At 43.1% G+C, this 24,782-nt stretch overlaps 1 protein-coding gene across 3 annotated transcripts in view; it reads left to right on the top strand.

The window, feature by feature from the left end:
• The window catches only part of MATN2 (matrilin 2), a 166,610-nt gene that overhangs the window by 59,106 nt on the left and 82,722 nt on the right, over window positions 1-24,782 (top strand). For all 3 annotated transcript variants that reach the window (XM_069600544.1, XM_069600543.1, XM_069600542.1), the window contains exon 4: window positions 4,486-4,608. In XM_069600544.1, the coding sequence (XP_069456645.1) occupies window positions 4,486-4,608 (123 nt within the window). The remainder of the gene's footprint in view (window positions 1-4,485; window positions 4,609-24,782) is intronic.

The raw sequence follows: 24,782 nt of genomic DNA, 5'->3' as shown, positions 1-24,782 counted from the left end.
GCCAAAACAAGCCTTAGTAACAAGCTGTCACTCCAAACCTTATGCAGTGGTTCTTTTAATTTCCCTATTTGACAAGTGAAGAAAGCGGAGCTCAGGGAAATTAAGGAATTCATGCAAGGTCCTGGTGAAGCTTGGCTTTAGTCTGTTCCCAGAAGTCATCCGCTATGCTGTCTGCAGCTGAGCAGTTATTTTCTCTGCCTCGCGTCTCCTGTCTAAGTAATCCTGTCAGGGTCTCCGTGAGAAGTCAGGCAGCGGGCTCATCACTTGGGCCTCGCACCAGTGGATAGCGGCTGTGTTGCTGGTTGCCTAGACTTCAGATTTCCTTCATTACAGAGGAGAATCACGACACGCTGAGAGTTGCACAAGAACCCCCTCTGTGTCCGTGGGTAATTTGATGCCAGCAGCCTGGAAAAGAAGAGAGCTTTTCAGGGTGCAAAGCAAATGCAAATTAAAAACAGGATAATGATTTTTCCCTGTCAAAACTTAATGTTTGCTAATCCTGAGAGCTAAAGTTTGGAGGAAGTGGGAATCATTACTCTCATGCATTGCTGGTATGAGCTACCTTACAAGGCAATCAGGTGGTATCTGTTTAAAGCAGGACCCAGTCCTAGAGAAACAGTTGCACATGTGCTCAAGGAGATGTGTTTGAGAATGCTTATCACAGCATTGGGAAAGTGAAAATGTGGACTGGTTGGGGAAATGGCTAAATAAAATGAGGCATAGTCAATGACCAATGGATAAAGCAATTCAAAGGAATAAACCAGACCTAATGTACTTGATCACCTGCTTCCCAGGCGGCACTAACGTGCAGGAGATGCAGGTTTGATCCCTGGGTTGGGAAGATCCCCTGGAGAAGGGAAATGGTGCCCCACTCCAGTATTCTTGCCTGGGAAATCCCATGGACAGAGGAGACTGGAGGGCTACAGTCCATGGGGTCGCAAAGAGTCGGACATGACTGAAGGCTACTTAGCAGCAATGTACTTGATCAAATCTAAGATGTATAGTTGATTCTCATTATTCTTGGTAATAATGTTCTATAAAGTCCTGGTGAATACTGAATTACTAAGTATGAACCACTGCTCCTAGAGGAAATACAGGGTTAGGTTCCTCTGAGCCTCTGGTCCAGCATTATTGTCAACTGATCAATATATTATCTTGTTTTATGTATGTTTCTGTTTAAAGACACCATAAGGATTTCCCCTGTGGCTTACCTGGTAAAGAATCTGCCTGCAATGCAGGAGACCTGGGTTCAGTCCCTGGGTTGGGAAGATCCCTTGGAGAAGGGAAAGGCTACCCACTCCAGTATTCTGGCCTGAAGAATTCCATGGAGTGTATAGCCCATGGGGTCACAAAGAGTCAGACATGACTGAGTGACTTTCACTTATTTATATATTGTGGATTCATTAACATTGAACTCACAGCCAACAGCACTATCACTCATGCCTGGATGAAGTTTATTAAACATACATTTTCTCTGAAATGCACCTCGCAGCCTTCTCGCACTTAGGAACACCAGACACACTTCACTTCAGCAAACACCAGCACTTCAGCACTATGCTTGGGGCCATCCTAAACAGCACAATCACCAACAAAAAGCACAGAAACACAAATGGTGTGGCACCTAATAGGCCTTGAAAAGGACACTTGTTTCCAGCCTGAGAGCAGAAACAAGAGGGCAGGGCATCACCTGTGCAGCTGCAGGTGGGAGTGAGAGCATCAGGCAACTTACATTTTCCATCGCTCTGCACGTGTCCTTAAATGATGTTGAAAACACTGTGAATACTGATTTTAGGGTTACAAATAAATTTTTGCAAGTAGGCAAATTTGCAAATATGGAATCCGTGAATAATTAGGATCAACTGTCTGTGTCCTCACATTTGAACATCTCCGGAAACTGGACGGATCTTAGATTCCATGAAAGGGAGTATATATCAGTAGAGATAGAATCTGTTATTGATGTTGAGTGAAAAGCCAAGTTGAAGATGAATATATATAGGATGAACCCAAACATGTAAAATAAAAGCCCACCACACTTCTCCTTTGCTACATACAGTTAATGCATATCAAACATTCTGCTAGGGAGTGTTCTAAGCTTAATTTTAAGCTTAAATTTAAGCTTTACCATCTTAATTACTTTAACCCTTACAAGGCCCTTATGAAGTTAGTACTATTTTTACTCCCATTTAATATTTTAAAAGTTAAGAAAATTGCTCATGGTCACAAAAACAGATATTTCAGGACTTCTGGGGTGGTCCAATGCAGGAGCATCAACGCTCCCAATGCAGGGGGCCTGGGTTCCATCCTGGTCAGGAAACCAGATCCCACGTGCACAGCTGAGAGTTCACATGCCACGCGAGATCCCGTGTGCCACAACTAAGACCTGGCACAGCCAAAATACATTACAAAATAAACAAAAAAATCCCCAGCTATTTCTTTCACACTGAGGTAAAAATGACTGATTTTAATCTAGAAGCTTTCCTAACGTTATTTATGGGCTGACCAAGGGGCACGAGTGGTAAAGAACCCACCCGGTTTGCAGGACATAAGAGACACCAGTTCAATCTCTGGGTCGGGGAGATCCCCTGGAGGAGGGCATGGCTCCCCACTCCAGTATTTTTGCCTGAAGAATCCCATGGACAGAGGAGCCTGGTGGGCTACAGTCCATAGGTCCCAGAGAGTCAGACAAGACTGAGGCGACTTAGCAGGCACTCAGTGTTATTTATATCTTAGGAATTAAAACACAGACAATTGTAAACTCAGAGCAATCACAATCATTCTAAATTGTAATCTTATGAAATAAAAAAGTTTTACCTTCATTTACTGCCCACCATGTTTCTTACTTTGAAGTAAAGGGACATATACTTAGGATATGCCATTGATTTCATCAGAAGCTGAGTTTTCCAACACAGGGTTAAGAAGACTGTTCTTAGCTTTTGAAAGCCTCTTCTGTTTTGGCTTTATAAAAATAAATTTCTATGCATGGACGTCCTTTTTGTTTATGAGAACATTTGCATAACTTGTACTCTGTTTATACTGATACTTGTTAATTTTAAATATGTTCAGGTTGAATTATATGAAGCCAAGTAATAAATTTAAGGTGTAAAAAACAATAAGAATTTTTGTGAGCTCTGGACAGACTTATGCAAGCATTGATGAATCTGAAAGCTGAGGTACTTCAGAAACTAAATGTGGACATATTTATAAATTGAGACATAAAGATTATGGAAACATATGAATGCATTTTTTTACTCCAAAAATTTTATAACATTTTGCCTATTAAAAAATTACATTATTCTTTGGATTGCTGAGCCTGAGACATTGGTGATCTTTAATACATCCTCATTTAACTAATAACTTTTCCTCCAAGCCCATTTCTGCGAAAAACCCGTACACTAACCAAAGCCCTTTCTGGTATCAGTAAACCCTCCGCTCACCAATTGGATGTTATTAATTGCACTGTGAAATGTCTGTCTTATGACAGTGACCTATGGTCACTTTTGACCTGTTTTTAATTGTTGTTGTATTGTTTAGTTGCCAAGTTGTGTCCAACTTTTTTGCAACTCCATAGACTGTAGCCCGCTAGGCTTCTCTGTCCATGGGATTTTCTGGGCAAGAATACTGGAGTGGGTTGCCATTTCCTTCTCCAGGGGATCTTCCCCACTCAGGAATCGAACTTGCGTCTCCTGTGTTGGCAGGCAGATTCTTTACCCCTGAGCCAGTTGGGAAGCCCCTATTTTTAGTTGGATATCAGCAATTTCATATGACTCAGCCTAACTTCATTTCCCTTTGACCCTCCATGGCCCTCTAGCTATACATATTTTTTTTTTATTGGAGTATAATTGCTTTACAATGTGGTGCTAGTTTCTGCTGTACAAAGAAGTGAATCAGCCATATGTGAAGTGCTAAGTTGCTTCAGTCATGTCCAACTCTTTACAACCCTGTAGACTATAGTCTGCCAGGCTCCTCTGACCATGGGGCTCTCCAGGCAAGAGTACTGAGTGGGTTGCCATGCCCTCCTCCAGGGGATCTTCCCAACCCAGGGATTGAACCTGAGTCTTGTACCTCTCCTGCACTGGCAGGCAGGTGCTTTTCCCCTAGTACTGCCTGGGAAGCCCCATATGTATACATATATTCCCTCCCTTTTGGCCCTCTCTCTGAACCCCCTCCCAACCCACCCATCAAGGTCATCACAGAGCACAGAGCTGAGCTTCCTGCGCTTTATAGCAGGTTCCCACTAGCTATCTATTTTACACATGGTAGTGTATAAATGTCAATCCCAATCTCTTAATTTATTGATGATGGCATTTATGTAGAACTGTCTTGTCCAACCAAAGGCTGTAAACCCCCCTTGAGGGCAGGGCCTGCAGCTTGTTTCTCTTTGGGTCGTGCTTGCTCCTTCACTGTGTAGCTTCTGGATGACTGTTTGCCGGAGGATGAAGTTAGAGAAGGCATTGTTGCCCTAACGTCCCACCTCTTCCCTTTCAGTGGTCCACATGTGCAGCATCCTGGAGCATAACTGCGCCCACTTCTGCATCAACACGCCTGGCTCATACGTCTGCAGGTGCAAGCAAGGCTACATCCTCAACTCGGATGAGAAGACCTGCAGAAGTAAGATTGCTTTGCTGATGTGTCCGTTCTGTCCTCCTCGGCTTTCTCGTGCTTTCTTCTTTTATCTGGGCCCATTTAACTCACCTGCGACCCCCACCCAACCAAGTCATCATTTCCCTGAAGAACAGAAACAAGGCTGTCTAAGATGCATATTTTGCCCTGCCCACTCAGCCTTCACAGCACTAAGGCCAGAGCCGGGCACACAGTAGGCCATCAGGAAGGGTTTGGAAGCTCGCTGGAGGCTCCTTCTCAGAAATAGCTTCCTTGGATTCTTGAGCTACTATCCTTGACTTCCAAGCTGTTCTTTAGGGGATCTGCTGAAGAGCCTTTTCATCCGTGGTCTTTATGAACTGTGCCCTTGTCACCAAAAGGGGGTCTGGCTGCTCACCACCCAAAAGCCAATAAACAGGCCAGGCTGGTGGAAAGGAAAGTTTGCTTTATTTCAAATGGTGGCAAATGGTGGGGGGCAAATGCTGGCAACATCTGTCCAAAGCCCCTCCAGGGGCAACCAGTGGGGCAGGAGCTTGTATAGATGGGAGGAGGGGGCTACATACAGAAACAGCACAATCGGCTCTGACAGTCAGCTTCAAATTGGTCAGGGTGGTAGCGTCATCATGGTCGTTTCAGGTCACATTCAGAAAACTAAGATCATGGCATCTGGTCCCATCACTTCATGGGAAATAGATGGGGAAACAGTGGAAACAGTGACAGACTTTATTTTGGGGGGCTCCAAAATCACTGCAGATGGTGACTGCAGCCATGAAATTTAAAGACGCTTCCTCCTTGGAAGGAAAGTTATGACCAACCTAGATAGCATATTCAAAAGCAGAGACATTACTTTGCCAACAAAGGTCCGTCTAGTCAAGGCTATGGTTTTTCCAGTGGTCATGTATGTATGTGAGAGTTGGACTGTGAAGAAGGCTGAGTGCCAAAGAAATGATGCTTTTGAACTGTGGTGTTGGAGAAGACTCTTGAGAGGCCCTTGGACTGCAGGGAGATCCAACCAGTCCATTCTAGGGGAGATCAGCCCTGGGTGTTCTTTGGAAGGACTGATGCTAAAGCTGAAACTCCAGTACTTTGGCCACCTCATGGGAAGAGTTGACTCATTGGAAAAGACTCTGATGCTGGGAGGAATTGAGGGCAGGAAGAGAAGGGGACGACAGAGGATAAGATGGCTGGATGGTGTCACTGACTCAATGGACATGAGTCTGAGTGAACTCCGGGAGTTTGTGATGGACAGGGAGGCCTGGCGTGCTGCGATTCATGGGGTCACAGAGTCGGACATGACTGAGCGACTGAACTGAACTGAACTGAACTGAACTGAACTGAATCTGCAGTTCCAGGGTCCATTTGTTCCCATTTCTTTGAGGTCAGTTCTTGGAATTGTGACAGCGTATGTCATGGGTACAGTCTGATCATCATGTAGTTAACTTCTTCACCCTGGTGTGTTAGTATTTATAAGCCAGCTCACAGGATATGGCTCAGAATATTATCTGCAGTCCTTGAGAAGGAACTAAAGGTCCTTGACTATACTTAACGACTATAGTATTATTATTTGGTCTCCTTTGACTGTTCTCTTTTGTTTCTGTATTTCTCATTTCTCTGATTAAACTTATTCGTTGACCAAAGTTTTCTACAGATAAAAGGCAGGCAGAGGACATGGGGTGGTGGAGGGAGGGGTTAAAGACCATAGGGTCCTGCTCTGTTTCACCCTGAGGAGTTGTTTCTGTATTTTTTTTTTAATCTTCCTTGAAGCATGGATTTAGGGTGAGTTATTAATGTTGGCTGGGAATGATTATTCAAGTTCTGTTTTAGAAGAGTGCAGGAATCTAATTGGTCGGGTGGGGGACGCTTTATAGGTCTCCTAAATAAAAAAGGGCAAACAGATATGAAGTGCTAACAGAATTCACATTCTCTTTTTTTGGCCAAACCCCCGTACTGGACAATATACTGACATTAGAGCCGCATGAGGTAATCCGCCTCTTAGAGGAGAGAATTACACATACGTTGAGTGTTGTGCCTATACTTTTTTTTTTCAAGTTATAAATAAAGACATTAATAGCCTAGAAAACAACCAGACTTCCTCAGGACATGAAGGAGACCAGCCCACGTGGAGGCAAATAAAACTCAGCAAATCTGACATGTAGGTCATGTAATGCGTAATTGTGATTATACTGCATGGTAAGTAATTAAGCCCTAATGGAAAGCAGTTTGCACAAATGGCTGTAATTAGTATCGCGTTTATGGAGCCAAACCACATTTTCCTTTTGTCTTCTCACTTTTCAGTGGGTTGAGAGTGGTTGGCTAGGGGCCTCCCTGCCCCCCCCAAGATTAGGGAACATCTGCTCGACTCCTCCGGTTGGTGGCCTGTAGAAGCTCAAAGCACCCAGACTCTGTGAGCCCCCCCCCTGGGGGAGGGGTCCCTGTGTTCTCCAGCTGCTCCCAGAACCCAGGATCCCAGGTTGCTGGTTGAGTGGAGTCTGAATCATCCTGGTCTTCCGCTTGAACCCCTGACCCTTCTTTGGTTTTCACAACGAAAATCTCTTATACCATATGCTCATGGGTTGAATAGAATTTACTGGAGGACTGAGGGAGCTCAGGCAGAGTCACCTCACACACTGCTCAGCAAACAAGCTAAACATCTCAGACATGCCCTATCCTCTCCAGGAGCCTTCTCCCACTCTCCCCTTCCCACCCCAGCAGGGTTTCTCTGCAGAGCACTCAGCCTCCCTCCACTTTGCTAACTCCTGTCCTGCTCTTCCCTTCTTTCAGTTCAGTTCAGTTGCTCAGTCGTGTCTGACTCTTTGCGACCCCATTGGACTACAGCACTCCAGGCCTCCATGTCCATTGCCAACTCCCGGAGCTTACTCAAACTCATGTCCATCACATCAGTGATGCCATCCAGCCATCTCATCCTCTGTCGTCCCCTTCTCCTCCCGCCTTCAATCTTTCCCAGCATCAGGGTCTTTTCCAATGAGTCAGTTCTTCGCATCAGGTGCCCAAAGTATTGGAGTTTCAGCTTCAGCATCAGTCCTTCCAATGAATATTCAGGACTGATTTCCTTTAGGATGGACTGGTTGGATCTCCTTGCAGTCCAATGGGCTCTCAGGAAATTCTTGCCGTTGTCTCCTGCTCCCTTGATCTGCTGGGATCCCGGCATGTGCCAGGATCCGTTTTCCATGCTCTGGCTTAGTCAATCCAGAGATATCTTGAGATCAGCAAATGAAACATAAAAAGTTCTCCCCCTGATGTCATGAGCAGGCCTTCCCCACACACCAGGTTTGCCAGACCCCCTGCCTGGCCCCACCTCAAGTTCTGAGGCCCCAAGCTCTCCCGGGTCTGGGGCCTGTGTTCTCTCCAGTTCTGGGGCTGTGGGTGCATCACACGGCATGAGGCAGAAACTGTCTGGGCTTCTGACATACTGACCAGGTGGAGGGGCGGGGAGGCCCAGCTCGGAGGGGCCTGAGCCCAGGTAGTGGTTCTCAAGCTTCAGTACCAGGGGAAGAGACACCCAGGAAGCTGACCCCTGACCCCGCCCACCTCCCGGCGCCCCCAGATTGATAGTCAGCAGGTCTGGGTGGGACCTTGGCATCTGCATTTGCTATGAACTTCTCCCATCCAAGTACTAACCAGGCCCGACCCTGCTTAGCTTCCGAGATCAGATGAGATTGGGCGTGTTCAGGGTAGTATGGCTGCAGACTGTTGTGAACTTCTGACCTAGGTTGCTGCTGCCATGGTTTGAGATTCCCTAGCTTCAGCCAGCCAAGGCAGTTGGGAGGGAACGGAGCAGGGTAGGAGGGGAGTAGGGCTCAGCTGTCTCAAGTGACTCCGCCCCCTTCCCAAGTGACCCCGCCCCTTGTCCCAGCTGACCCCGCCCCTCGTCCAAACTGACCCCGCCCCCATCCTAGCTGACCCCGCCCCCATCCCAGCTGACCCCGCCCTCCGGTCACCTGGAAGCAGAGGAACTACCTTTATTGTCGGCGCCAGACTTACCTTAATATGTCCAGTCAAAAAGAGCATTTTCTCTCTCTCCCAGGAAAAGATCATAATAATGACTCTTGTTTGCCCACCTGAAATTGTACACCAGCGGGCCTTGTGGAAGGATGAAGGCCTTCAGAGTCTGCGGACCCTGACATTCAACCCTCTCAGTTTCAACTGTGACATTCTAGCTGTATGTCACCCTGAGCTGGTGATTTAACTCCTTGACTCAGCTTCCTCACCCACAAGAGGGGAAGGGTGGTGACAAACCATCAACTGATCCTTGTCAACCCTGAGTTTGGTCTGGTGGACAGTTCAAAGTTGTGCAGAGGGGAGTCTGGGCCAGACCCTGACCTCTGTTTCTGGGCTGCTCTCTGCCAACACGGAGAGGAACTCTCTGGACCTGGAGAGGAATGAGACACAGCCCTTTCCAGCTTTGAGCCTTTAAGATGTGCCAGGCCCTGGGAGGTCCTGGCAGTCCAGTGGTTAAGACTCTACACTTCCTCTTCAGTGGACATGGTTTGATCCCTGGTCAGGGAACTAAGATCCTGCAAGCTATTCAGCATGAAAAAAGCCGGAGGGGGAGGGGGGGGTAGAAAAAAAAAAAAAACAACCTTCTAGAAATGAAATAGTACCTAAAACATCAATATTCCTGCTCTCTTGAAGTTACATTCTTGCATAGAAGTCAAATAAATGACCAAGATAACTGCAGCCCAAAGTGATTGCAGCCCCTGCTTAGCCCAATATGCTACACACAAGGTCAGGACTAACTATAATCACTTACTAAGTGTTTATACCGTGTGCCAGGAGCTCTCCTGAGTGTTCTATATTTGTTATCTCATTAATTCTGACATCAAGCTCTTAAAGTAGGTTTAGCATTTTATTTTACAGATAAGGAAAATGAATGCCAGAAAGGTTAGACAATTTACTTGAGGTCATAGGGCTAGTAATGAGACTAAGCCAGAACCCAAGTCCCGTTAGGTGTGACTGCATGGTCCTGGCTTTTGCCCATCATTCGATGCTTGCCAGCATCGCTTGTCCCATGATCCTTGAGTTGGCAAGCAGTCCTGCAGCCAGAGACACTCCTCCAAGCACAAGAGGACAGGCAAGTTCAAAGCACTTCCTTATCTCAGAGGAGACTCAGAACCAGATCACCAGGTCTGACATTCAAATGATTGTCATTCCCACAAGTTCACTACTAACTCCTGTGATTCTGTCATGTACAGGATGATTGTGAGAGGCGATGGCCTCCAAACACACACATACACACACGCTATAGTTGCCATTTTCTAGTCATACCCTGCCTGTGTGGAGATGGGAGGTAGACATTGCTGAGTCATAGGTTCTTCAAGTGGAAACAGACCTTGTCTATCAGACTGTTAGCGTCCTCTCCCTCTTAGCCCAGGAATTCTGTTTCTCCTTGGTGTCCCAGAGTGATGGTGCCTATCCATCCATCGTCACCCATCTGGAACGCAGATCATTACAAAGCACCCGTATCCCACCTCCAGGGTAGCTTGGGTCAGTGGTTGAGCTGAAATCCTACTCTTTGTAATTCCCACCTTTGATCCTATTTCTGAAGGATCATATACTGAAGTGTATGGCCAACTGAAGCCATATACTAAAAAGTTTATTTCCCTTTCCAGCTAAAAAGAGAAGCCCTTTGATTATTGAAGAATGTAATCGCCCCACCTCATTTAATTTTCTCTTTTTCAGGGGAGGCATGAACACATCTTTAGGTGACCTGGATTTGGGTCTCTTCATTGTCCAAACAACCCTTTTTTGGACATCAGTTAGTCAGTGTCTCAAAATATGCCCCTTTATTTAAAGACAAGATCAAGTACATTAAATAATTTTACCTTTAACATTTTGTCCATACCATATGAGCTATTTGGAATGTACTGGAGGCAACACTGTAAGATTCTTCTGTCTCCAAAAAGTCTTCCCCATCCAAAGCCATAATATATACATAAAAGCATTACCAAGTGCATAACCCATATGGGCTCAATAGAAGTTTATGTTCTTCTCTTTCCCCATTTAAAAATGTGAGGGGGAGTTGGAATCCTCATGAAATGCGCCTGTCTTCATATATCTCTTTTCCTCCACCATTCCCCTATCCTTGAATTCTTTTCTCATTAACAAGAACAAACTTTATCTTATTTTAAAAAAATAAGGAATTTTCCCTTTTTGTCTCCCTTCTGGAATATTTAATCTGTCTGGAAGAATAATGAAAATGTAACACTTAGAAAACTTCACTTGGCAAGAAAATGTAAACTTTCTTGTCCAGCTTTCTCATTTTTTCTCAAGAAACATATCAAATGCATTTTACAGTTTTATTGTTCAGATATGTTCCTGAGATTATTTTCCCAAGTTATATAAGCAACTTAATAGCTTTTATATTACAGTTTAATCAAAGGACATGACCCCTTTGATGTGACAGAGAAACAGCCACATTATTAAAAACAGAAAATAAAGCAATAAGCAACATTCCTCATGAATGTGAATGAAAAAAATTCCTAAAAACTTCTCAAATAGAATCCGTATATATAATGTAATCAAGACCAAGTAGGATTTAGTACAAGCATTGGTTTAACATCAATAATTAAAAATCAATAATTAAGGCTTCCCTGGCTGGTAAGTGGTAAAGAATCCACCTGCCAATGCAGGAGACGTGGGTTCCATCCCTGATCTGGGAAGATCCCATGTACCACAGAGCAACTAAGCCTGTGTGCCACGACTGCTGACCCTGTGCTCTAGAGCCCAAGAGGTGCAACTTCTGGGCCCACATACTGAAGCTACTGAAGCTGGTGCTCCCATGTTCTGCAACAAGAGAAGCCACTGCAAGGAGAAGCCCGAGCACCGCAGCTACAGAGCTGTCCCACTCACCACAAGTAGAGCAAAGGTCCAGTACAGCCAAAGACAAATCAATGAAGCTTTTTAAAAAATGAATTAATATATGACTGATACTCTACGTAGAAAAATTGTAAGCGTGCCACCAGAAAACTGCTAGAACCCATTAACAACTTTGGTTGTTCAAGGCAATCTACAGACTCAATGCAATTCCTATTAAAATACCAATGGCATTTTTTTTTGAACTAAAACAAATAATTTTAAAATTTGTATAGAAACACAAAGACCATCAATAGTCAAACAATCTTAAAAAAGAAGAAAAGAACTAGAGGAATTATACTCCCTGGTTTAAGACTATGTTAAAAAGCTGTAGTAATTAAAACAGTATGTAATCTCTCTCTCTCCTCTCTCTCTGTCTCACACACACACACACAAACCTCACAGACTGATGGAACAGAATAGGTAGTCCAGGAATAAACCCATGTACTTATGGTCAATTAAACTATGACAGAAGAGATAAGAATATACAGTGGAGAAAAAAAGAGTTTCTTCTAAGTGGTGTTGGGAAAACTGGACATCTACATGTAAAAGAATGAACTTAAAACATTCTCTAACACACCATACAAAAATAAATGCAAAATGGATTAAAGACCTAAATGTTAGATCAGAACCACAGAACCACTCCTAGAGGAAAACATAGACAGAACATAAATCATAGCAATTTTTTTTTGAATCTCTCTCCTAAAGTTAAGAAAATAAAAGCAAAAATAAACAAATGGGATCTAATTAAACCTAAAAGTTTTGTACAGTTAAAGAAAAGACAAAACAAAAAGATAACCTTCAGAATGGGAGTAAATATTTGCAAATGATATGACTGATAAGGAGTTACTATCTTAAATACATAAACAGCTCATGCAACTCAACATCAAAACAAACAACTGAAGTGAAAAAAGAAAAAAAATGGGCAGACCTGAATAGGCATTTTTCCAAAGAGGACAGGCAGATGGCAAACAGGCTCATGAAAAGATGCCCAACATTGCTAATCATTAGGGAATTGTAAGTCAAATTCACAATGAGATATCACCTCGTATCTCTCAGAATGTCTATCATCAAAAAAGAAAAAGAAAAAAAAAAACACAAATAATAAACACTGGTGAGGATGTAAGGGAAAAGGAATCCTGTTAGTGTAGCCACTGTGGAAAACAGTATAGAGGGTTCTCAAAAAACTAAAAACAGAACTATATATGATCCAGCAATTCCACTCCTGGGTGTACATTGTAAAGAAACAAAAACACTAATTCAAAAAGATATGCACTCTGTTTTTCATAGCAGCATTATTTACAGTTGCCAAGGTATGGAGGCAACTTAAGTGTCCATCAGCAGATGAATGAATAAAGAAAATGTGGTATACACACACAATGGAATACTTCTCAGCCTTAAAAAGGATTAAATCTTATCATTTGCAACAACATGAATGGACCTGGAGACTTTTATATTAAGTGAAATAAGCCAGACAGAGAAAGACAAATACTGGGTGATATCACTGATATGTGGAATCTAAAAATGTACAACAAACTAGTAACTATAATAAGAAAAGAAACAGACTCACGGGTATAAAGAACCAATTAGTGGTTACCCATGGGGTGAGGGGAAGGGGAGGGGTAAATAGGGATAGGAGATTAAGGGATACAAACTATTGTGTATAAAATAAACTGTAAGGACATATTGTACAACACGGGGAATATAACCAATATTTTATAACTTTAAAAATTGTGAATCACTATATTGTATACTTGTACATATTAACTATACTTACACAATATTGATTATACTTCAATAAAAATTAATATAATTTAATTTACCATATTAATAGCCTAAAAAATGTAAAATCATAAGATCATTTTAACAGATGCCCAAAAAGCATTGGCCAACACCCAATGTTCATTCATGATAAAACACTCTCCAATAAACTAGAAATAAAAGGGAAATTCCTCAACTTGATAAAAAACATATATGAAAAGACCTAGAGTTAACATCTTGGAAAATATCATGATACTGGAAAAGATTGAGGGCAGGAGGAGAAGGGGGCAACAGAGGAAGAGATGGTTGGATGGCATCATCAACTCAATGGACATGAGTCTGAGCAAACTCCAGGAGATAGTGAAGGACAGGGAAACCTGACATGCTACGGTCCATGCGGTCAAAAGAGTCAGACATGACTGAGTGACTGAACAACAGGAGTTAACATCATACCCAAGAGTAAAAGACTAAGTGCTTTCCTTTTAAGATAAGGAACAAAAAAGTATGTCCTTTGCCATACTTCCATTCAATGTTGGACTGGATGTCTTAACTGATATAATAAATCATATAATATTTATATGAAATAAAAAGAAATTAGAAATTAATACAGATTGGAAAGGAAAAAGTAAAACTGTCCTTACAGACTATTTGACTGCATATGTAGAAAAGCTAATCGAATCTTCAAAAAACCTCCAAAATTTATTAATGAATTCAGCAAGGTTGCAAGATAAAAGGTCAATATACAAAATTATTTGATTGTATTTATTTATTTATTTATTTTAATTGGAGGCTAATTACAATATTATAGTGGTTTTCGCCATACACTGACATGAATCAGCCATGGGTGTACATGTGTTCCCCATCCTGAGCCCCACTCCCACCTCCCTCCCCATCCCATCCCTCAGGGTAATGCCAGTGCGCAGCCCTGAGCACGTTGTCTCATGCATCAAATCTGGACTGGTGATCTGTTTCATGTATGATAATATACATGTTTCAGTGCTATTCTCTCATTATTATATACTGCAACAAAAATCTGAAATAGACATTTTAAAAGTTTTACAATAGTATAAGAAATATAGAAATTAGAGATAAATTAGCAAAATGCGGCATGATCTATACATTGACGAATACAAATGATGTCTGCAGGAATTAAAGAAGACCTAAAGAAATGGAAAGATCAGCAAATCATCAAATAGAAGACTTACTATTGCTTAGATGTCAATCCTTTCTAAAATGATCTATAGATTTAAAGCAATCCCTATCAAAATCCTAGCAGACATTTTTGAGTAGAAACTGATGACCTGATTCTAAAATATAGTTGAAAATTAAAAAAAAAAACAATTGAATACTCAAATAAAATCACTGCTTATTACTCACAATAGTTATAGTTTGTAAGTCTCTGTGAACATTGAACTAGTGGTTACTGGATTATGGTTCCTAGGGGGAATATAGAGTTAGTTTCCTGCAAGCCTCTGGCCACAGTTCAGTTCAGTTCAGTTGCTCAGTCGTGTCCAACTCTTTGCAACCCCATGAATCGCAGCACACCAGGCCTCCCGGTCCATCACCAACTCCCGGAGTTCACTCAGACTCAACGTCCATTGAGTCAGTGATGCCATCCAGCCATCTCATCCTCTGTCATCCCCTTCTCCTCCTGCCCCCAATCCCTCCCAGCATCAAAGTCTTCTCCAGTGAGTCAGCTCTTCGCATGAGGTGGCCAAAGTACTGGAGTTTCAGCTTTAGCATCATTCCTTCCAAAGAAACCCCAGGGCTGATCTCCTTCAGAATGGACTGGTTGGATCTCCTTGCAGTCCAAGGGACTCTCAAGAGTCTTCTCCAACACCACAGTTCAAAAGCATCAATTCTTCGGTGCTCAGCCTTCTTCACAGTCCAACTCTCACATCCATACATGACCACAGGAAAAACCATAGCCTTGACTAGATGGACCTTAGTCAGCAAAGTAATGTCTCTGCTTTTGAATATGCTATCTAGGTTGGTCATAACTTTTCTTCCAAGGAGTAAGCGTCTTTTAATTTCATGGCTGCAGTCACCATATGCAGTGATTTTGGAGCCCCCAAAAATAAAGTCTGACACTGTTTCCACTGTTTCCCCATCTATTTCCCATGAAGTGATGGGACCAGATGCCATGATCTTTGTTTTCTGAATGTTGAGCTTTAAGCCAACTTTTTCACTCTCTTCTTTCACTTTCATCAAGAGGCTTTTTAGTTCCTCTTCACTTTCTGCCATAAGGGTGGTGTCATCTGCATATCTGAGGTTATTGATATTTCTCCTGGCAATCTTGATTCCAGCTTGTGTTTCTTCCAGTCCAGCGTTTCTCATGATGTACTCTGCATATAAGTTAAATAAGCAGGGTGACAATATACAGCCTTGATGTACTCCTTTTCCTATTTGGAACCAGTCTGTTGTTCCATGTCCAGTTCTAACCGTTGCTTCCTGGCCTGCATACAGATTTCTCAAGAGGCAGGTCAGGTGGTCTGGTATTCCCATTTCTTTCAGGATTTTCCACAGTTTATTGTGATCCACACAGTCAAAGGCTTTGGCATAGTCAATAAAGCAGAAATAGATGTTTTTCTGGAACTCTCTTGCTTTTTCCATGATCCAGTGGATGTTGGCAATTTGATCTCTGGTTCCTCTGCCTTTTCTAAATCCAGCTTGAACATCAGGAAGTTCACGGTACACGTATTGCTGAAGCCTGGCTTGGAGAATTTTGAGCATTACTTTACTAGCGTGTGAGATGAGTGCAATTGTGCAGTAGTTTGAGTATTCTTTGGCGTTGCCTTTCTTTGGGATTGGAATGAAAACTGACCTTTTCCAGTCCTGTGGCCACTGCTGAGTTTTCCAAATTTGCTGGCATATTGAGTGCAGCACTTTCACAGCATCATCTTTCAGGATTTGAAATAGCTCTGCTGGAATTCCATCACCTCCACTAGCTTTGTTCATAGTGATGCTTTCTAAGGCCCACTTGACTTCACATTCCAGGATGTCTGGCTCTAGATGAGTCATCACACCATCGTGATTATCCAGGTCATGAAGATCCTTTTTGTACAGTTCTTCTGTGTATTCTTGCCACCTCTTCTCAATATCTTCTGCTTCTGTTAGGTCTATACCATTTCTGTCCTTTATTGAGCCCATCTTTGCATGAAGTGTTCCCTTGGTATCTCTAATTTTCTTGAAGAGATCTCTAGTCTTTCCCATTCTGTTCTTTTCCTCTATTTCTTTGCACTGATTGCTGAAGAAGGCTTTCTTATCTCTTCTTGCTATTCTTTGAAACTCTGCATTCAGATGCTTATATCTTTCCTTTTCTCCTTTGCTTTTTGCCTCTCTTCTTTTCACAGCTATTTGTAAGGCTTCTCCAGATAGCCATTTTGCTTTTTTGCATTTGTTTTCCATGGGGATGGTCTTGATCCCTGTCTCCTGTACAATGTCACGAACCTCATTCCATAGTTCATCAGGCACTCTATCTATCAGATCTAGGCCCTTAAATCTATTTCTCACTTCCACTGTATAATCATAAGGGATTTGATTTAGGTCATACCTGAATGGTCTAGCGGTTTTCCCTGTTTTCTTCAATTTCAGTCTGAATTTGGTAATAAGGAGTTCATGATCTGAGCCACAGTCAGCTCCTGGTCTTGTTTTGTTGACTGTATAGAGCTTCTCCATCTTTTGCTGCAGAGAATATAATCAATCTGATTTTGGTGTTGACCATCTGGTGATGTCCATGTGTAGAGTCTTCTCTTGTGTTGTTGGAAGAGGTTGTTTGCTATGACCAGTGCATTTTCGTGGCAAAACTCTATTAGTCTTTGCCCTGCTTAATTCTGCATTCCAAGGGCAAATTTGCCTGTTACTCCAGGTGTTTCTTGACTTCCTACTTTTGCATTCCAGTCCCCTATAATGAAAAGGACATCTTTTTTGGGTGTTGGTTCTAAAAGGTCTTGTAGGTCTTCATAGAACCATTCAACTTCAGCTTCTTCAGCGTAACTGGTTGGGGCATAGACTTGAATCACTGTGATATTGAATGGTTTGCCTTGGAAATGAACAGAGATCAGTCTGTCGTTTTTGAGACTGCATCCAAGTACTGCATTTCGGACTCTTTTGTTGACCATGATGGCTACTCCATTTCTTCTGAGAGATTCTTGCCCACGGTAGTAGATATAATGGTCATCTGAGTTAAATTCACCCATTCCAGTCCATTTTAGTTCACTGATTCTTAGAATGTCGACGTTCACTCTTGCCATCTCCTGTTTGACCACTTCCAATGTGCCTTGATTCATGGATCTGACATTCCAGGTTCCTATGCAATATTGCTTTTTACAGCATCAGATCTTGCTTCTATCACCAGTCACATCCACAGCTGGGTATTGTTTTTGCTTTGGCTCCAACCCTTCATTCTATCTGGAGTTATTTCTCCACTCAACTCCAGTAGCATATTGGGTACCTACTGACCTGGGGAGTACCTCTTTTAGTATCCTATCATTTTGCCTTTTCATACTGTTCATGGGGTTCTGAAGGCAAGAATACTGAGTGGTTTGCCATTCCCCAGTGGACCACAATCTCTCAGACCTCTCCACCATGACCCACCCATCTTGGGTTGCCCCGTGGGCATGGCTTAGTTTCATTGAGTTAGACAAGGCTGTGGTCCTAGTGTGATTAGATTGACTAGATTTCTGTGAGTATCTGGCCACAATATTTCACAAATTAATACAGAACCTTATTTTAGGGGTGTTTCTGTTTAAAGACACCTTAGTGATTCCCTGGTGGCTCAGACAGTAAAGCGTCTGCCCGCAATGTGGGAGATTCGGGTTGGATCCCTCGGTTGGGAAGGTCCCTTGGAGAAGGAAATGGCAGCCCACTCCAGTACTCTTGCCTAGAAAATTCCATGGATGGAGCAGCCTGGTGGGCTACAGTCCATGGGGTCACAAAGAGTCGGACACGACTGAGTGACTTCACGACACGACTTTGATCAAGTATACATTGTTGATTTATTGACATTGAACTTACAGCCAACAGCACCGTTACTCATGCCTGAATGAAGCTCATCTAACATTCTTCCTCCCTAAGGCAGAGCATGGCCTTCTTGCCTTAGGGACACCAGACAGCACTTCAACACTACTCGGAGGGGCCGTTTTAAACAGTGAAGTGACCAACAGACAGCACACAAATTCTAAAATTATGGCTTTAAGGGGAGCACAAAAAAGATACTTGTTTATAGCATGAGTGCCAAAACAAGAAGGCAGAGCACTGTTGGACTTTCACTAGGAAAGTGCAGTGGCTCAATAGTTTCACCACTCTGCACAGATCCATGAATGACCACGAAAATGCCCAAGTATCGATTCTAGGTTCCCAGTACCTTTTATAAAGTAGGTAAACTGGCAAGTCTGGAATCTGCAAATAATGAGAATCAAGTAAAACTTTGAGAAAAATAAAGTTGGAGGGGTCAAATTATCTTAAGACTGACTATAAAGCAATGGTAATCAAAGCAGTGTGGTAGTCATGTAACAGTGGACATCACTGGCACAGAATAGAATCCAGAAGCAGACCCACACATTTACGGTGAAATGATTTTTGACAAACATGCCAAGGAAATTCACTGGAAAAGAATAATGTCATCAACTAATGGTGTTACAACAATTGGATTCCCATGTGTAAAAAAAAATGGACCTTGACCCTTACCTCATACCATATACAAAAATTTATTTAAAACTGATTTTAAATGTTAATATAAAGGAGAAACATATAAATGTCTAGATTAAAATGTAGGGAAAAAATTGATGACACTGGGTTTGGCAAGGATTTTTTAAATAGGGCACAGAACACAAAAGAGAAACTCAGTAAATTGAACATCATCAAAATTAAAATATTTGCTTGCAAAATACACTGCTATTAAACTGAAAAGGCAAATCACAGACTGAAATTAAATATATCCAACAAAGGACCTTAGAATTTATAAAGAATTCTTATAACTTTATAATAGGAAAATAAACAGCCCAGTCAAAACGGGCAAAAGATTTGAATAGACACTAAACGAAAGAAAATATATAAAGAAGAGATGCTCAACCTCATTAGTCAAAAAGAAAATACAAATTAAAGCCATAAAAGGATACCCCCACTCTACTTCCACTAGATTGAATACATTTTAAAATATTGACCATGTCAAGTAATGGCAAAGTTGGAAACAGAGTCATCATTTTTCCTGGCAGGAAGACAAAATGGTTCAACCACTTTGGAAGACAGATTAGAAGTTTCTTACAAAATTAAATATGCACTTACCATGATATCGAACCATTCCACTTTTAGGTATTTACTCATAAGAAATTAAAGTTTATGTTCAAACCAGGATTTGAGCACAGATGTTTACTTGTAATAAGCCAAAACTGGAAACAACTCAAATCAAATCAAAACAACTCAAATCATCAACAGGTGAACTGATAAATTGTGAGACATGCATACAGTGTAATACTAGTGGGCAATGAAAAGAATGAACTACTGACACATGTTGGAGAAGGAAATGGCAAGCCACTCCAGTGTTCTTGCCTGGAAAATTCCATGGACAGAGGAGCCTGGCAGGCTACAGTCCATGGGGTCGCCGCAGAGTCAGACATGACTGAGCGAGTGAGCACAGCACACTGACATGCAGCAGGTTGGATGAACGTCAAGGCAGCCCGGGTGAATGAAAGAAACAAGACCAGAAAAAGAGTACATACTGTAGGATTCCATTTATATGAAATGTTAGGGAATGGTAACTAAGCTGTGTGATACAGATCAGCAGATGAGTGGCTGCCTGGGACCAGGGGGAGGGATGGGGCAGGTGGAGGGGCTACCAATGGCAACTAGGAAACTGGGGATCTGGAGGTGATGGGTATGTTATCTTGATTATGGTGATGATATGTTGCTATGTCAAATGTATCAGACTGTATACATGAAACATGTGTAGTTTATGGTATAGTTTATATAGACACACACATACACACAGAACAGTGTGGTTTGGGAAGGTAAGTGGTACTGAGACAGAAGGCTGCAAGAGAAGAGATTAGAGAGCCGTGGAACAATCAGGGCTTGGGGAGGAAGGGATTTTCTAGCAAGTCAAAGAAGAGGAAAGAACTGCAGGACTTGTGGTCTTTGGAGGATGCTAACTAGAACAGACTGCTTGTTTGGAAGAGCATGTTTGGGGCATTAGTGGGGGATGAGAAAAGGAATTTAAGCTGGAACAAATTATGGGGTGATTTGATTTCTCAAGCTGACTTCCAGCTGTGGTCTTTGGTGGATAGAGGGGCTGAATACAGGGTGTCAGAGGGAAAACCACGTTTTAGTACATTGACCCTGGCAGTAATACATAATGTAGTATTAGATTTAGGTAGAGAATGAGTGCAGAAATCTACCTATCCCCTCACTCTTTCCTTTATTCATTCAGCACTTATTCATTCCCCTCTATGGGCCAGATACTCTGGTGGGGTGTGGGAGAGAAATAAGCGTGTCTTTCATATGTTGGAGATCCAAGGAATACTCAGATCTTGGCTTCCCTGGTGCTCTGCACGTGCGGAGCAGAAGGTGGACGATGCAATCAGTTTACAATTCAAATCAGTTCAATCAACTCAGTGCTTCTGTTTCTTATGCCCCTGGAATTAATTAGATCATAGCAATAATCCCCACCCAGGGGAAGAGTTTATGACCTAAGATGGAGAATAGTGGGTGAGGGGTGTTTGCTAACTTCAGTTATCAGAGAGGAAACCTGGTTTTGCTGGGGAAAGCAAGAGCGAGTCTGGGCAAGAGCCCACTCTTGGTTGGGTGCAGCAGGAGATGGGGGTTAGAGTTAAAGGAAAATGCCTGGCTGGATATGCTTGGGGTGGTCATTGGCCCTGAAAATGCATGGAATCTTGGAGGGAGAGAGGGAGTGCGGAAAGAGGTGGTCGGGGTCTCAGCTGGGGGCAGCCCGCAGAGCTCAGACCTAGTGCTAGAAGGAGAAGACTGCGCATGCGCACACAAGCGGGCGGCTTTGTGGGGGCGGGAGCGGGGGCTTGTTAGGAATGCAAATTCCCGCGCGGTACCTATCCCAGACCTACTGAATCAGGGACTCTAGGGGTGTGGCCCAGGAGGATGTGTTTTAACAAGCCCTCCTGGGAGTTCTGATCTTAAACTCAAGTTTGAAAACCACTGGCCCAGCTATTTTAAGCTAGATCACTCCCTGAGAGATGGCTGCTCCGTAGGGAGTTCGTAATGAGAAAGGGATGCTGTGATTGACAGCCGTTTAGAAATTGCAAAGCGCTCAGCAAGACTAGGGCCTTATTCGTTCACGCTTATTTCTGATTTCGATCAACCTCATTCGGTCAGATACACTTATGTTTTCAGGCTTTGTTTTGGGGCTCCTCCTCTTTTTCCCCTCTCAAACGGAAACTAAAATCTCAGTTCATGAATAGGATAACTGATTGAAAAAGCATGAAGCTTTGGGGGAGGAGGGATGCGAGCAAGGCACAGCTGGAGTTTGCCTGAAAGGACAGGTTTGTTTTTGTGGGTGACATTGGCTTGCTTTTGTTTCTTCCAGCGTGGAAGCACAAGGCTGATGACTCACATTAACTGCTGAAAGTCTTTAAATTCAAACAGCAGCTGTCAAAATACGATTAGGGCTTTCAGACATAATGAAAGAAGGGGGATAGTCCCTAAAAATGCAGGCTTGGGTTTCTCAGGCTTTTGCGGAGCCTTAGCTCCAAGTGAGATTTCGGGTTGGAGCAGGCAGAGATCCCATTGTTTCCCAGCAGAGAGAAATAGCAGCTCTAATAATACATTTCTCTTCTCTCTTCCTGTGATAAATAATTTCTGATTTCTCCATCTCAGGCTCAATAGCAGCATGTGTGTGTACTAAGTTGCTTCATTCGTGTCCAACTTTGTGTGACCCATAGACCTAGACTGCCAGGCTCCTCCGTCATGGGATTCGCCAGGCAAGAATACTGCAGTGGGTTGCCATGCTCTCCTCCAGGGTATCTTCCCAACCTGGAGATCGAACCCTTGTCTCTTACATCTCCTGCATTTGCAGGCAGGTTCTTTACCAAGAAAGTAGAGCATGTCTTTAAAGGTGTTCATTTTGCTTTAACTCTAAAGGAGAGATTAGATTGTCACTGGTATCAATAGCATGCCATGTGGCTTGTATAAAATTCTGAAAAGTCAGTAAAAACCCTTTTATTTCATCTAGGATGATGTCAGCTGCAACCGCTACAGTCTTTGTCCCGTGCTTCTTTCTTGTCCGGGGTAACCAGATGAAAGTTTTCCAAGTTCTCTGGGCTGAGGCCCTGTGCCAGGCTTTCAAGATTACACATGGAGGAAGGCCCTTAAATCTAGAATGCCTGTGAGCCTCAGGGGAAACACCAGGGATAGATGTGAGCACAGCCCCGGGGCTCTTAGTTATCAAATCCTCCCTGATTTATTTCATCGGGGAGACCGAGCAGATGGGGTTTACATCCCTCCTAAAACTCTCCAGGAAGAGAAGCCAGCAGATTTTGCTGACTGTCAGCTATATACTAACACATGCCCTCTGGCAAGGCATTGTTTGAGTTTGTTGAGATCTTTTGCTGTAAAATTCAAAATTGCCTACTTTGCTGTATCAGATCAAGTCAGCCTAGAACTCACAAACTAAAACTTAGCCAGATGCACTGATGTTGTTTAAAGTGATCTGAATCTAGTGTCCACATGTGGGGGTTTCATGCTGCTGCTGCTGCTAAGTCGCTTCAGTCGTGTCCGACTCTGTGCGACCCCACAGACGGCAGCCCATTGGGCTCCGCCATCCCTGGGATTATCCAGGCAAGAACACTGAAGTGGGTTGTCATTTCCTTCTCCAGTGCATGAAAGTGAAAAGTGAAAGTGAAGTCGCTCAGTCGTGTCTGACTCAGCGACCCCATGGACTGCATCCTACCAGGCTCCTCCGTCCATGGGAGTTTCCAGGCAAGAGTACTGGAGTGGGATGCCATTGCCTTCTCTGGGGGGTTTCATAGGCACCCAATAAAGTGATGTTGTATTAAAATTGTGATGTAGGCAAAATCTGGTTGGGGTCACCTCTTCTCCAAGCTTAACTAGGCCTGCACTCCTAAGACATTTGGCACTAGTGGTAAAGAACCCGCCCACCAATGCAGGAGATGCAAGAAATGCAGGTTCGATCCCTGGATTGGGAAGATCCCCTAGCATAGGAAATGGCAATCTACTTCAGTATTCTTGCCTGGGAAATCCCATGGTCAGAGTAGCCCAGGGCCTGCAGTCCATGGAGCTGCAAAGAGTTGGACACGACCAAGTACAAGAAAAAAGGAAGCTTATATTTGCTGAGTACCTACTATCTCTCAAGTACTTTATCATCTATATTATCTCATGTAACCCTGCAATAAGATGTTTTCTTGACTTAATTATTTAACCTCTGTGAAAATTCAGTCTCACGGAAATCACTTATGCGAAGTCACACAGGTCACCTTGCTGAAGCCAGGTCTGACTCCAAAGGCAATATTCTTTTCATCCTATCTGATCGCCTCCCTTGTACCCTATGTAAAGAAACATGGGACTTCCCTGGTGGTCCAGTGGCTAAGACTCTGCACTCCCAATCACTCATGGGACTTCCCAGGTGGCCCAGGTTTGATCCTGGTTGAGGGGACTAGCTCCCTCATGCCACAACTAAAGATCTGGTGCAGTCAAATAAATAAATATTTTCTTTAAAAAAGAAGAAGAAACATAACTGCCCCTTATCTCCTCCTCCAAGATTCAGTCCTCCTGACCCCTGCTTTTTCATATTACCTGCCTCAGGTCCTGGTATACAGTAATCTTTTCTGTGAGCTGGCCTTCTGACCACACTGTGTAAAACAGAAGCTCCCTTCCCTCCACACTCCTATTGCTCTGTCCTGCTTTTGTTCCACAGTACTTCTAAGTAATATATGGTTTAAGCTGTTCATGGTACATCTGGCCGCTGTCCATGGTATGCTAGTGAATGTTCAACAACCAGATCTCCAGGGGGAAAATACCCAGTTTGTAACGTTCACCAATTCCTGTGGTGTCAATACTGCCACCATGGCTGATTTCACGCTACCCACTTGGCCTTGCTGAATGCAGAGTTGGGAAGAGGTGGGCATGGTCCGTCAATGTGAGTCAATAGGAGCCGGCTTCCCACTCGGATATCAACTCCATGGCAAGAGGGATCATTGATTGTTTTAAAATCAAGGGATCAATTATTTCGTTCACTGTTGTTTTCCCAGCAGTTTGAACAATTTGATGAATGATTGCATTCAGTCATTTAAATATATTTTAAAAAATTGACCACATGCGAAACACCATGCAAGTTGAGCTGGAGGGCTGAACAGAACAAGCACTGGCTTCAAACGGCAGGGGAAGTTTACATTAAATTATCAATTGCAAATTAAGCGCTACATTTTAACTGTGGTAAGGGAAACCATGACCGGGAACTTGACCTCTAACAGGGAGTGGTCAGATAAGAGCCCTCCATCGCGGAGTACTCCAGGCTGGCTACTCTCGAGTCAGTTCAACACACGTCCACTAAGCACCAGCTGTGT

This window comes from Ovis canadensis, chromosome 9 (genome assembly GCF_042477335.2).
Source record: "Ovis canadensis isolate MfBH-ARS-UI-01 breed Bighorn chromosome 9, ARS-UI_OviCan_v2, whole genome shotgun sequence".
In the NCBI taxonomy this organism is placed as follows: Eukaryota; Metazoa; Chordata; class Mammalia; order Artiodactyla; family Bovidae; genus Ovis; species Ovis canadensis.
The sequence above is the reverse complement of the archived record's forward strand: the minus strand, read 5'-3'. Positions and strand labels throughout refer to the sequence as shown.